The 15,441-nt window shown below is 41.5% G+C and overlaps 1 protein-coding gene across 1 annotated transcript in view; it reads left to right on the top strand.

Annotated features, from left to right (window-relative positions):
• LOC124612850 (glutamate receptor 1-like) overlaps positions 1-13,224 on the top strand; it is a 502,148-nt gene extending 488,924 nt beyond the window's left edge. The window contains exons 17-21 of the mRNA XM_047141279.1: positions 4,438-4,546; positions 4,686-4,823; positions 9,959-10,033; positions 12,502-12,626; positions 12,852-13,224. Coding sequence (XP_046997235.1) covers positions 4,438-4,546; positions 4,686-4,823; positions 9,959-10,033; positions 12,502-12,576 — 397 coding nt within the window. The 3' untranslated portion in view covers positions 12,577-12,626; positions 12,852-13,224. The remainder of the gene's footprint in view (positions 1-4,437; positions 4,547-4,685; positions 4,824-9,958; positions 10,034-12,501; positions 12,627-12,851) is intronic.
• Positions 13,225-15,441: the final 2,217 nt, after the last annotated feature.

The raw sequence follows: 15,441 nt of genomic DNA, 5'->3' as shown, positions 1-15,441 counted from the left end.
GCACGGTTCCAGACTGAAGCACCTAGAATCGCTCGGCCACACCGGCCGGCACCTGTTACGGTATAAGCGACTTGTCTGTATCTCTATTGGACCTTTACATCCCGTGAATTTAGCTTTACCTGATTTCTTTGAATTAGCATGCATTTATCTGGACGTAAGTCGAACTTCTATTCAATTTATCAACACTAGAAATATTGTCCAAGTCATTTTCCATTTCCGTGCCATCTCCTAACGGTGTGACGTTCCTGTGGTTAACATCGCCATTAACGAAGACTCTGAAGCTGCTGTTGACCATATCGCTTTTCTTTCGAAGACAATTGATTTCGTCTTTGGCTTCTGTAGAACTTCTAATTTCTGTATCACAGCTCATTTTTGAAGTCGATTATATTCACAGTCGACTTGGAGGTTATTTATTTCGCAACATTGCAGTTTCGGCCTTTGGGCCATTTTCAAGTGGTATCGCAAGAGATTTTATTTCAGTATATGTGAGACTTTAAAATCCTCTGGCGGGTATACATGTCCTTTACAAAATTTTACATGCGAGTTCTAACATATATGCAGTTAATACATACCGTAGCTACAATAAATATTGCTTACGTTCGTCTGTGCATAAGGACTCGATAAGCAACCTGAGCTATCAGTAATCGGAATCTAACCTGCATAACACTGTGTGCGTGTTGTATGAGTGTCAGTTTCACTGTCATTTAAGCCCTCAACAGATCGTTACATGAAAAACTTAAAACTAACATTTGGATAAGCTATCTGACTGAGTATTTGAATAAGAATTTACAAGTGATACAGAATCTGACTTGTGCAACGGAATTTACTGGATTGGAGGACATGACATGTTGTGGTGTGTCAGTATCTCTGTTTTGGTCCTAAGTTTTGCACTCACCTCTTTAGATGACTGCCTTTTTCCATGTGGTTTACAACAAATTGAAGCAGCATGAAACAGCAGCGGCTAAAGATTATTGTTACTAAGAACGAATTTAATAAATAGGTGTTAGCTTGGGCCTTGTTAACTACTAAATAACTTGTAAGAAGCTTCAAAACGGTTCAAATGGCTCTGAGCACTATGGAACTTACCATTTGTGGTCATCAGTCCCCTAGAAATTAGAACTACTTAAACCTAACTAACCTAAGAGCATCACACTCACCCATGCCCGAGCCAGGATTCGAACCTGCGACCGTAGTGGCCACGCGGTTCCAGACTGAAGCTCCTAGAACCTCACGGGCACACCGGCTGGCACTTGTAAGAAGGGATTTCATAAATTAAGTCTATTTATAAGCTTCAGAAATCATCTTGGCCAAGTATTAATAATGGCGAAATGCCTCACAATGACTGTATAAGTATCAATAATGGCTGAGTGAAGGATTAACAAATTATTTCTTAAAATACTTCACCTAAGGTTCGGATGAAGACCATATACTGAACACAGAAGAGACAAAATTCATACACAGCTGAAGGCCTGACGCAGTACTTGCGACAAAATATCACAATCAAGAACAACAGAACAGTGGTGCTCAGAAGTGTTCCAAGGGTCAGCCTTGGGAGGAAACTCTAGCAACAATTTATGTGAGACAGACAAACAAGCGTAATACTAAATAGTCGGATGGAAACCCGACCCAGGGACGGCTGAAGGACCGACCAACAACCTAATCAATCCCCTTCACCCGACCAACGTCACAACAACTGAAAATATAGCGACGGCGAAGATACCAGCAACACTAAGTCTAAATACAACCAAGGTACAATAAGCACTCAAAAGTATGAACAAACATGAAGGCTGTCGAACTACACTCCGTGTCGGACAGCATCAACACAGCGAGGAAACACACAACCGCTACTCTGTCCCAACCGACCGACTGCCTACTCCAGTACGCTGAAAGCATTCATCTCCTCAGTGGAAATCACAGAAGCTACACACAGTTCCACGTAAACACTTGCACCAAGAACTCCGACAATCCTAAAACCAGTCACTGTGGAACAACAGGGAGAAATGACAAGTCGACATACACAGAGTTTCCATAAGTGATCGGCGACCAAATTACAGTTCGTCCGATGAGACGACCTACCAACGGTCGTCCCCACTCAAGTCATGTTTGTCGGCAACGGTTGGTCAAGCCATGGCTGTCCGAACGTCACTGCTGCTCCGTCCCAGACTCCCTTGATGTCCGTTCGCAACTCGGACACACGACGACCCAAAGACACTGGCTCGGACCCAAACATGCGGAGGGAACACCGGCCCATTGGCGACCCGACATCTCTGCACAGGGAAGGAACCGACCCACGTCTGGCAAGATGACCAACTGACTAACCCCAGAAACGGTCAAAAGACCAAATACACGTCGCCCGGTGAGACGACCGACCGAACGACCAACCAACGGTCGTTCCTGCTCCAGTCTCCTTCCGTCGGACAATTCATGTGTGTTGCCAACGGTCGGCTGATCGCACCTCACTGGCGCTCCGTCCCCACTGAACTCCCGACAGACGACGACACGGAAACACTAGCGGTCGCTCCAGAGATAGTACGAGAGTGCACTTATCGATAAGCACTGCTGCTGCCACTCACGGGCAAGCAAACCAGCAACTTAGTCACGCCAATAAATTGAATAAGAAAAGAGGCGACAGTACCATAAAGACAAGGTGACAAGCAATAAACGGCTTGAACCCGAGCCGCGCATGGTTCGGAGATATGACGGGAACGACCATTCAAAGCAAAAATCCGGCTCTAAAATTCATACCATAAAAGCTATGAGCACTTGCACAGTAGAGGATATGTGTTTCACAGAAGCGAAGATGAAAAATTTAATAAATAAGTACTTAAATAATTGAGGTATTATGTAATGAACAGTCCTGACACATAGTGAAGGGTATGGGTTGCGACGCTCCGTTGGTCTTAGGATCTTTCCCGTCACCTGTTGTTTCTTCCATTTCTAAAAAACGAGAAAATTGCCAAGTGAAGTTGCACCACTTTTCAGAGTCCGTGTGAAACTATATGCCTCTATGAAGGGTGCATAAATAGTTTCAGAGTACCGGAGGAAGGCATTGTCATATCACCACAGCAGAACTACGTCTTGTAAAGCACTACAGTGTTTAAGTAAACCATTGGGTCTAAAATAGCTTTGCTTCCTTTAAAGCGTAAAAAATACAACAAAACTGCTTTTTTCCAAGTGGCCTTAGTGGTTGTACTATCGAAACGACAGTTCGTCGAATAGTGCTGGTCGTCCCAACTCATACAATGTAATTAAGCACGAACTCTGATTAAAATTTGCACTACAAGATGAGATGGAACACTGTGTCACATCGAGAGACGTCAGTGCAGAGTTTTGGAACTGAAACATTTCGTAACGAACACTGTCAATACGGGAAAGAATTCATAACATTTCCTGCAACAGATACAGTGCACGGCAAAAAATTGTGGCGGAAAACGGATGGCAATCTGCTAAAATAGTGCAGAACATTGGCAGTTTCCTATCAAGAAAATATCAAATGGTCTTATAAAGAATTTTCCGTCTTTCTACAATAACAGGAGTAAATGCAATTATGACACTACTGTCTAACCCAGGATTAAAAAAGTAGTTACAGCGATATTCATACATAAAATACCGAAAAACGGAGAAATTAAATGAAAAGTTCGAAATAAAATTGTGACAGAATAAGACAGTTTTTAGATTTTGAATTGGACTGAATTTGAGGTGTAGATGATGTGGAACAACAAAGGAATCATTGTCCGAAATCTCGATGGGTACTAACGATTTTCAGTCTTTTGCTGAAGACAAACTTGATTTCAAAATCTTAAACTTTTATTCATAAAAAATGGCGATTTTCTAGAGAAGTAATATACAACGATTTTCTTTTTTGGAAAGTTACCACTCTGGTATATTAAAACATGAAATTATATAAAACCTCCTGGCAGATTAAAACTGTGTGCCAGACCGAGACTCGAACTCCCGAGCTCGAGTCTCGGTCCGGTGCACAGTTTTAATCTTCCAGGAAGTTTCATATCAGCGCACACTCCGCTGCAGAGTGAAAATCTCATTCTCATTAAATTATATAGTTTTAATATATTTGTGTATAGTTTTAATATGCCCTAATGGTAACTCTTCTAAAATAACAAAATTTCTCATGAGGTGTTTTACAGAAAATTGCTCTGATAATTAATTTGGAAACTTCAAAATGTAAAAACATTTTATAAATGATGGTGTGGAGCAGTAAGAATCTTTGGATTTGTAATTAATTTGTAACTATTTTTATTCAATGATGACAAGTAATGTTTTTATTCGTGTAAATGAATAATACTTTGAAAAATATTTTGTTTGTTTTTCACAAACAATGAACTGTAATTTTTATCCGTATTTGTTATTCGTCCTTCGAATAAATTTTGTCAAACCCTGCTTGATTTCAGCAGTAACTGTCTCATGTCTGTATTGTAGGGAGAAAATAAATTTAGCAGTCCTTTCTCTGACCGAAAATGGCGAGCTAACAAAACTTAAAAACCGTTGGTGGTACGACCGCACGGAATGCAAGCATAGTGACAAGCAGGTAAGGCGGCTTCAATGACGCATAACGTAGGCTTACCTTTCTATTTTTTTTGTGGAGCTAAGAATTTGTGTTAAACAGCATAAGTGATGTTTCTCATGGGCCTTAAATCTACGACACCCTTCTAATGTCTTTTTTGTAGGATGCATCTCGAAATGAACTTTCATTGAGCAACGTCGCTGGTATATTTTACATCCTGATTGGAGGGTTGCTGTTTGCTATGGCTGTGGCTCTGTTGGAGTTTTGTTACAAATCTCACGTCGAAGCGTCTAAATTGAAGGTGAGTTGTCACATTTTGCCTTATACTACAAGTGAAAGTTATACTTCATATATTATCGCCATAGATTTCAAAATACAAGATGAATCACAACATCACCGTCAAACTTGTTGAGAGGGAACTTTTGAGTGTTTTGCTACAAAGGACCCACAGTCTCCAACGGGTCTTTAGAGAGCATACAAGTTTTGTGACCACAATAACCCCGTTGCTGTGAAAATCAGATCAATGAAGAAACCTGTAAAATGCAGTAACCAAAGCGTAGGACGCACGAAACAAAGTAATGCAAGAAACTTCAGACAAAAAGTGCTGTGATGCGTTTGCAGTTCGTATGGTAACAGCTCGGCATGGTGTTGTTGTGCTTGTCTTCAGTTGCCTTTAGTGAACCCATACACGAGATGCTTATCGCTTAACTCTTTATCTGAGTAAAACTATCCAGAGTACTGTTGTGTACCGCTGTTAATGCTCAACTAACTCTGAAGAAGAGTAAAACCCTAGACAGAACCGAGCAACAGTAAATGCCAACTTCAGAACAACGAGTTAAAGACCGCTGTAGTCTTGTCAACAGCAGGTACCGTGAGCTAGTGGAAACAAGATACAAATTTCATACTGTCTGCATCTGCACTTTTGTGGCTTGTTTTCAGTCAGTACAGATACGGAGCTAACTGAGGAAAGAAACCGAATACACACATCAAAAAAAAATTTTGCATCACCTCGGTTCCGAGAGTTCCGGAACCTGTACAGAAAACTGGAATAGAGATCAATATTAACATCATTTCCGCCCTTTTTATAGCTCATGGAAACCACACACTGCTTGTTGTACCACATACAGCGAGACCTTCAGATGTAGTGATCCAGGTTGCAGTACACACCGGTACCTCTAATAACCAGTAGAACGTCATGCATGCATGCCTGTACTCGTCGTGACATACTATCCACAGGGTCATCAAGGCACTGTTGATCCAGATTGTCCCACTCCTCAACGGCGATTCGGCGTACATCCCTCAGAGTGGTTGGTGGCTCACGTCGTCCATAAACAGCCCTTTTCAATCTATTCCTGGCATGTTCGATAGGGTTCATGTCTGGAAAACATGCTGGCCACTCCAGTCGAACGATGTTGTTATTCTGAAGGAAGTGCACGATGGGGGTTCGAACTGTCGTCCATGAAGACGAATGCCTCGCCAAGATGCTGCCGATATGGTTGCACTATCGGTCGGAGGATGGCATTCACTTATCGTACAGCCGTTAAGGCGCCTTCCATGACCACTAGCGGCAAACGGCGGCCCACATAATACCACCCCAAAACAGAAGGGAACCTTCACCTTGCTGTACTTGCTGGACAGTGTGTCTAAAGAGTTCAGCCTGCCCTGGTTGCCTCCAAATATGTCTGCGACAGTTTTTTTGAGGGAGGGCACATGCGACACTCACCGGTGAAGAGAACGTAATACCAATCGTGAGCGGTCCATTCGGCATGTTGGTGGGCCCATCTGTACCATCCTGCATGGTGTCGTGGTTGCAAAGATGGTCCTCGTCATGGACGTCTGTAGTGAAGTTGCGCATCATGCAACCTATTGCGCACAGTTTGAGTCGTAACAATACGTCCTGTGGCTGCACGAAAAGCATTATTCAACATGGTGACGTTGCTGTCAGGGTTTCTCCGAGCCATAATCCGTAGGTAGCAGTCATGTACTGCAGTAGTAGCCCTTGGGTGGCCTGAGCGAAGCATGTCATCGACAGTTCCTGTCTCTCTGTATCTCCTCCATATCCGAACAACATTTCTTTGGTTCACTGCGAGACGCTTGGACACTCCCCCTTTTTGAGAGCTCTTCCTGGCACAAAATAACAATGCGGACGCGATCGAACCGCGGTATTGTCCGTCTAGGCATGGTTGAACTACAGACAACACGAGCCGTGTACCTCATTCCAGGTGGAATGACTGGAACTGATCGGCTGTCGGACCCCCTCCGTCTAATAGGCGCTGCTCATGCATGGTTGTTTACATATTTGGGCGGGTTTAGTGACATTTCTGAACAGTCAGAGGGACTTTGTCTGTGATACAATATCCACAGTCAACGTCTATCTTCAGGAGTTCTGGGAACCGGGGTGATGCAAAACTTTTTTTGATGTGTAATTCTCCAATGAGCCACCGATGGCCGTGAGGCCCTCGTACCAGAATAGACAGAACGCAATTCTGAACAATCTCTTCAGTTCTGATACATCTGCATGTACAGTTAGTAGTGCCACGTGAAGGACATAATGAGTAAATATGAAAGAAACTTAACGTTCGTATTAATGACCACTTACATTTGGAGGAAAGTGAATTGTGAGTCAAGAGTGAAACCTACTGAAGTGCAGGTGTAATTATATTAGTGTAAGGAATGAAGGAGACAATTGTTTTTCCTTCAGCTGAAATGTCAGTAAATTTCCTCTTCAACCAGTATTATCATTTCAAACAGTTATTTAAATCTTGCCAGCTACAGCGACGCGCACACAGAAGGAGTAAGGAAACTAAAATTACTATAAGATAATCGTAATAAAGAAGCCATAGACAGTGGGTTGTACCGGCAATAATTTACAAAAACTGCTGTATCTGTGTCGCTTGTACAATGTTCTCACTGTTGGAACTTTAGGAATTTTTGCCTGCGGTACAATCACAGCTGACTTCTCGCAAGATTTTGGGAACTGGACAGTACAGAAAGTCGAAATTAATAAGGTGGCAGAAACGATACGAAGATCAGAGAGAGCGATCACATATTTGTCAATAGGAAACTGTGATATCGTGTGTCCGGATAAACTCACTCTTGAACATCGTCCACCTGTGTAGTCTTTTGTGTAATGGATGTATACTAGGGGGATGAGGAAATTTCAGTACGAACGCAGTCACAAACATACAATGTTCCACTGATCAGTTCACTTTGAATTGTAAGTGAAATTACGAGCATACGACTGAAGTGAAGACTGCAACGGACAGGTGTGGAGCTGTCATTCTGTTCTGCCAAGTTACTGCTTTACTCTACCATTCTGGTGTTGTGTGTTCGATATTTTACCATCGAATGCAAGAATCCGTCGGAGGTGACGGTTACCGCAGCTAGGTGGAGGAAGTTACTGAACACTCTTTATTATTCATCGAGCCAATTACAGGTGGGCGCCCTTGTCTGCCTTCGTGTAGGTACAGTGGACGTGGCTGAAAACCACGTTCGTTGTTCTGAGGCAGCGCACTTACTTCAACGGTGAGTAAGAGTGGCGGTCCGCAGCTCGTGGTCGTGCGGTAGCGTTCTCGCTGCCCACGCCCGAGTTCCCGGGTTCGATTCCCGGCGGGGTCAGGGATTTTCTCTGCCTCGTTATGACTGGGTGTTGTGTGATGTCCTTAGGTTAGTTAGGTTTAAGTAGTTCTAAGTTCTATGAGACTGATGACCATAGATGTTAAGTCCCATGGTGCTCAGAGCCTAAGAGTGGCGGTGGTGGATGTGGCGGTAGGCAAGTTGGAGCTACTGCAGCATTCTTTCAGGCCGTGACAAATGAGATTAGCATAGGCGTCGGCGGCTAGGCGAAGGCTTCACTGTACTCCATGGGCAGCCCTGTGGTGTGCCTATGTTGTCGAACCTCGGACTGCGAAGATCATGGCCGGCAGCCGGCTGGAGGATGCCATTTAGTAACTGTACAGGGGACCTTCCGCCACTCACCACACGATGGCTTCCGGGATATGTATGTACACGTAGACGTAGAACGGACACACACGTCCGCGCGATCTGTTGTTGAATTCTTCGCTGACCCCTTCGCTGCTGGTAGGCAGCTATTTGTAGCACCGTCGCGCTGTCAGGCGCCTGTAGCATGCGTATCCGACTGATGCGATGCGTCGTTACCGGAATCTTCCCAACCGTTGACCTAATGTTTGGGGCAGTTTTTAGGATGGCTGTGTTGTCAGACGCATGGATTTCGGACGCTAAGTAAATTCTTTGGCATCGCGGTATTCCGAGTGCACCGCAGCGTATGGAACAGACCTGCTCATGGGCCAGTATGAAATAAATTGCTACCCATCTCAAAAATGGGTCAAATGGCTCTGAGCACTATGGGACTCAACTGCTGTGGTCATAAGTCCCCTAGAACTTAGAACTACTTAAACCTAACTAACCTAAGGACATCACACACATCCACGCCCGAGGCAGGATTCGAACCTGCGGCCGCAGCGGTCGTGCGGTTCCAGACTGTAGCGCCTTTAACCGCTCGGCCACTCCGGCCGGCGCTACCCATCTACAGAGAAAGTGCTTGTTATGTCCTTAGCCTAGACAGGTCACGTAATTTAACATGTGGGGAAGGAGGAAGGGACACTATTAAATATCACACCAAATATAGCTTAAAATGTAGCTCATTTGAATGTGTGACAATCTGCTACTTCTTTGTACATCCCGTTGTAGCTGATGCTTTCAGTGACCCACCCAACCCCGCCAGAGCCGGAAAAAATATAGAAAGAAAGTCTATGTCCCGCCTTAAGAACATGCCTTGACTGTGCCAGATTTCATGCTGTTGAATAACTGCAGGTGTTTGTAGTCATATAGCTGATTCTTCATAAATGAAGAACCATAATAGCTGTTAAATGATACTTTATTGAGCCACGTTCAGATATACCGTAGATCTGTGTATCGTAATGGGGAAAAATTAAAAATAGTATTGTCTGCAGCCCAAATTGGAAAAAAAGATGCTGTAAGTAACGGATACGAGCACTCACGATCCATTCATATGAAGTCCAGACAGGGTTTAAACGGATGGCCCAACGTTCCCAGTCAAATCACAAGGGAACGGTAGTCAGGTAATAAAATCGGCGGAACGATGGAGTCGACCACCCCATATAGTAAATATCCGTTGTTTACTACATCTCTTTTTATTGTGAAGTACAGACAACCCCTTTTTAAATTAATTTTTCCCCATTTTCTACTAGAGAAATACCTGAGGTAGACGCTACAGCTGTGAAACTGGTCGTTTCAGTAAAAGATCATTTAACAGCTGTTGCGTTCGCCATTTGTTAAAATGTATTTCCAGGGCTGTAGCTCCCCACAGTATAAAACATATGGATAAGTGTTTAAACGTACCTTTATCTATTATAAGATATTTAAGATTTTTTTGATAATATTTTTTCTTTACAGATGTCACTGTCTGATGCCATGAAAGCGAAAGCAAGGTTGACAATTGGAGCAGGGATCGATTTTAACAATCAAAGGGTAAGGTCAGCTAGATCCTTTTGCGAGTGGTACTTCATACAGTGAAGCTCGGAATACATCACAAAGAATATCAATGCTTGGTGCAACGACCTATTAGAAGGAGATATGGTCTGAAAGTCTATTAAGAATACAATAAAGTGCTAGTTACCTCATTTGTGCACGCGCTCTGGACAAATTCAGTACCTCTGTTTCTCGAAATGCGTTCTGATCTCTCTCTCTCTCTCTGTCTCTCTCTCTCTCTCTCTCTCTCTCTCTCTCTCTCTCTCTCTCTCACTCTCTGTCTATCTCTTAACTGCAATAGTTTCATTCAATATGAATACATAAGTTACTGAACATGTCAACATTTAGTTTTTTAGTTTTATGTGTAGCCCATTGATGGTACGAGAGATTAATACAGTAAATTTGTCGAAATGTTGCCTCTGCATCCTAATAGGTATCTGACATTTAACGAATCGTCAGTAGTTTCTGCATGAGATTGTAGAGTATAAAATTCAGATTTTTATTTTCATCTATGTTTGTTGAGTAAATGAAGATTCTGAAATACCAAGTACTACTTACTTACTGATTAAACAGCTGAAAAAAGTTAGAGGAAGCTATGTAGGAGAAGGGCTTGTAATAGTTGTTTTTTGAGGCACTTATTTAACTCTTTCATTCAAATAAATCACAATAATTAGTCAATTTTATGCGTATGTAGCATTTGTGTATCCTTAATATCTATTACCATACCGTAAATGTGTATTAAAATGTAGGTTGTGTCTGTTGATGATGCAGTATCACCACATGACTCAAGGTAAGACTTTCCTCTTCAGTAAATGGTTAACATAACCAAAAATAATAAAATGGTAGCGAATCTCACATAATGTTTATAAAGAAAAACGTCTGTTATAATTACTCACCATTTAACTTTAATTCTATTTGTGTGGATATAGTTGGAATAACATTGAATAAAGAAAGAACACTTACTTTTTGGTAAAAAAAGAATTATATAGAATTATATACGTAGGAAATTGACATAATTGATCTTTGCTAATGTAACAACAGCTGACTATACTTATGTCATAGTAAACAATTTTTTGCGTCGAAAAGATTGAATTTAGAGAGCAAAGACCAAAGATATAAGAGTGGCTCAAGGTAGAAAATGCCAGCTCAATGTACAGCTCAACGTACAAAAGTGTGTGTGCGTGTGTGAGCGAAAAATGTAAGTGATGAAAATTACTGCTGGAAATTATGATAGCTGCAGCCAACTACTGTTCTAAACTGATTGAGATTAATACAGAACATTTTTATGAGCATGATATATGTTTAGGTAATGATATTGTGCAGGAGATAAGAGACTCGTAGCTTTTCACTATTAATATACAAAGTTCAAACTTCTAACATTGAATTCACTGAATATACATTGCGAATAGATCGATGTTTCTGGAGCTTCTTATATCAGCATACACTGCCCGATAGAAGAAGTGAAGCACTTGGAGGTCATGGCCTAACGTAAATGTAACTTCGTACATTTATAAGCCATCGACTGGTCCGTAAATAATTAGAGATGAAATTTTCTGTGACAGAACGGCCAGTAGAGTACGTTAGCGTCGTGTATTTAAAGTTGTCATCAGGCTCGCTATCGTCGGCGAGTATGCTCGCGTACTTCCAATGTTTTCGAAAAACACAGCTGTGTTACATCTGGTATCGTGGATTCGGAAGACACGGGGGACAACCTCAGGTCACGGGTGGCAGTGAGAGAAAGGAACTTGGACGGCTCAAAGATAAGTCACGGGACTGTGTCCTCGCGTGTTATCTCTCATATGACAGTGCAGTGGTACCAATTTACTACAGGACAATGCTCGTCCACACATGATACTAGTCTCCATGAACTGTTTGCATGGTTCTGGCTTTGCCTGTGACCTGTATGATCCCCAGATACGTCACCGATACCCGGTACAGCATGTGTGTGATCAGCTCGGACGTGAACTCCTTGCCAGCACCAATGTCCACAATATCAAGGGCCAGCTACAGCACTTGTGGGTCAGATTGACATAGGAAATAATACAACGGCCATACGACACCCGTTCCAACCGAATCAGTGCATGCGTCGAAGCCAAAAAGGATGCAACGTCATACTGATATGTCGGATAGAACTACCAATCTCTTTGTAGGTTTGACTCGATTATGGAGTAACTGCACTAACATCACGTACCCTCTCAGCTGTGAGGTTTCATTTCGTTTCCTCCTCACCTTCTGAGTGGTTAACATCTTGTCAGGTAGAGAAATTTGATCTCTACAGACTTTTACCTTTGGAAACTCAGTTTTAGTATTGTTAAAACCGAAATAAACCCGAATCACCAAAAATAAGGAACACAGCTAACCACGAATTGTAGCTGTACGTGTTCAGCTGTTTCACTAAATAGGTGATATCATTAAATTATAAGAAACAAGTAATTTATCCCTGCTTAATTATGTGTTCCTCTTTTCAGTACTACACGCCAACCCACCAGATAAACAGCATTGATAATGATCAGCTGCACAGCAACACACACACTCAAGTTTAATTGAGTGCTATGTACTTGTATATCTGGACGTCATAAAAATGAACAATCTGGTTTGTATCACAGTTACGTAGAGTACGTTATTGTTCTTCCCTTGTAAATACCATTTCAGTCTGAAGCAGTTCACATAAATTTATACTTAACAATAACTCACAAAAGTTAGAGGGTTAATGCATGTCCCTGCTGATCATAATGTAGAATATTGTTATTGTTTACCTCTGACTGTTTCAATGGCGTTAAATGTAGATTCTCGGCATATCCAGTAGTTTATGTTTCAGAACTGCACTGCACTCGTCAAGAAAGAGGGGGACACTTCAACACGACTAATCAAGAGATGTTCTACGCAGATATATGTGTATCTCTGCGACTTGTGATTGTTTACTGCTCCAGGAACCACAGGAACCACTGAGTGCGCATTCCTAGAACTGTATCAGAGGATGGTCGACTTCTACAACTTTTTTCCAAAATACAAATCAAAGAGACAATTTGTATGCAACTTACTTAGAAAATGTTAATTAGAAAAGGTTAATTAGTTGAGTACTTTCGATCCTCAACTTACTTGTATTCCATTAATTCTTCAAAGAAATTTTAATATTTGCGTTGTGTGAGTTAAAGTCATGAGATGCATACAAATTTTTTCTTTCAAATATATCATAGCCTAGGGAAAAGATGCTTGTGTTTCATTGTACAAAGATATTTTTGACAAGCTGTAAAATATTTTAAATAATAAGAAATTTTTACATGGATTATCAGCTTGCTAAAGAAATGCTCCTCCCTTGTTCCTTTAAAATAAGCGCCCGGCATGCCGAGGCAAAGTTTGAACCCCACACTCCCTTAATATCTACTCTCCCACTGGAGACAGTATCGTCTCGCCATTCACAGGTCTTTTAATGAGCTTGGAACGGCAGTTTTAACATGTGCTTTTCAGCACAGATCAGCTTGCCACTTTCACGTGAATAATTTATTGCATGAAGAAGTCAAAAGCTTTTTAAAATCAAACAATGGAAACTCCAGGTAGGAATATCAACACTGTTGGAAAAGACACATTGTTACTTACTGTAATGAAGTCACGTTAAGTTGCAGACAGACACAATTGAAAGACACATAAAGCTTTCGGCCACAGCTTTCATCAACAAAAGAGAAACACACACCATTCATACCTATAGCTAAGCAAACCTCATGCACACGTGACTGCCAACTCCAGCATTTCAAGCCAGAATACAAACTTTTTAGATCTGCCTAAATGAAGGCAGAATTAAATGACTGGAATGTGGCAGAGTCTTTTCATTCTCAGAACGTCGCTTGTAACAACACCAGTGCTTTGTAGATTCAGAGGAGGAGGATACGTTTAGATACTAGGGAGATCACCAAAATGTAATTATAGTAATCGGTTGTGTGGTCGGATGAACACAAGCAAAGGCCACCTTCAGTAGCAAAACACTGGATAGTGAAATTAGTTTTCGATTTAATAACAAATCAAATGTATATACCATCTTTCAGTTTCCTACAACGCAGGGAACATAGCAATGAAAGCCGTTTGTTATCGTGAATTACATAACTGTTGTTACGGCACGTGAAAGGGCCAGTGTCTTCTGTAAGTATATTTAACGACCTGTGAGGGTCATGAATCTTCAAACTGATCAGACGACACTGCAAGCATATTCCTAACGGTTAGACACGTTGCCATAACAAAATAATATTCCCCGTTTCCTTGCGTTTTAGTTTCTCATTTTTAAATTATTTGTTAGTATTTTGAGAATTGCAAAATCATTCGTTCTGAGATTCAGTTGTCACAACGGACCCAGGAAAACACAAATGAATATATAGTGCATAGGCTACTGGTTTCGGATAGAATACTAATGTCTTCCAAATTTTGTACATGGCTGGAACAGAAACACAAGGATTCGTGAAGAAGTAGTAAACAGCCTATCACTTGCTAAATGGAAGGTTTATTTGAACCTCTTGACCATGGTTTCAACGTTTAAGAAAACATGTTCTTCAGAAGTAGTCCGTAGACAACTTACATGTTTAGCGCAGGTTGCGCTAAGAAAATAGCCAAATGGCGTCAGTAAAACATGGAGGAGAAATTTTACATTTTACTGATGCCTTTCGGCTGTTTTTAACATACCTCCGCTACAACATGTAACACCGCTATCATTAACATCCTTCTGGCGAAACTGTTTTTACAAGCGTTGAAACAATGGTCAAGAGGTTTAAAAAAAACTTCCATTTTACAACTGATTGGCTGCTTACTATTTCTTCACGAAGACTAATATCTTTAATTAAACGAGAAAATAATATTAGTTGACGTGCTCAACGTACTGTCTTGTACAGTGATGTACTTTGTCTCCAAAAAGAAGATTCCGACCTGCCGTAGATCATCATTAACACTCTTGTACAAGCATATCGACCAGAAACCATTCAACTATCATGGTTGTAAATGACTCAGAATAGCAGGATTGTAAGTCAACTACGATTGACGCTTTAAAGTCAAAAGTCAACGGTTTACTTTCTTTCTTTTTTTCTTTTGGTCATCAGTCTTCTCAGTGGTTTGATGCGGGCCGCCACGAATTCCTCTCCTATGCTAACCTCTCCATCTCAGAGTAGCACTTGCAACCTACGTCCTCAATTATTTGCTCGATGTATTCCAATCTCTGTATTCCTCTACAGTTTTTGCCTTCTGTAGCTCCCACTAGTACCAGAAAAGACATTTCCTCGTGTCTCAACAGATGTCCTATCATCTTGTCCCTTCTCCTTATCAGTGTTTTCCACATATTCCTCTCCTCTCTGATTCTGCAAAGAACCTCTTCATTACTTATCTTACCAGTCCACCTAATTTTCAACATTCGTCTGTAGCGCCACATCTCA

This window comes from Schistocerca americana, chromosome 4, assembly GCF_021461395.2.
Source record: "Schistocerca americana isolate TAMUIC-IGC-003095 chromosome 4, iqSchAmer2.1, whole genome shotgun sequence".
Classification (NCBI taxonomy): Eukaryota; Metazoa; Arthropoda; class Insecta; order Orthoptera; family Acrididae; genus Schistocerca; species Schistocerca americana.
Note: the sequence above shows the minus strand (reverse complement) of the source record. Positions and strands in the feature narration are given on the sequence as shown.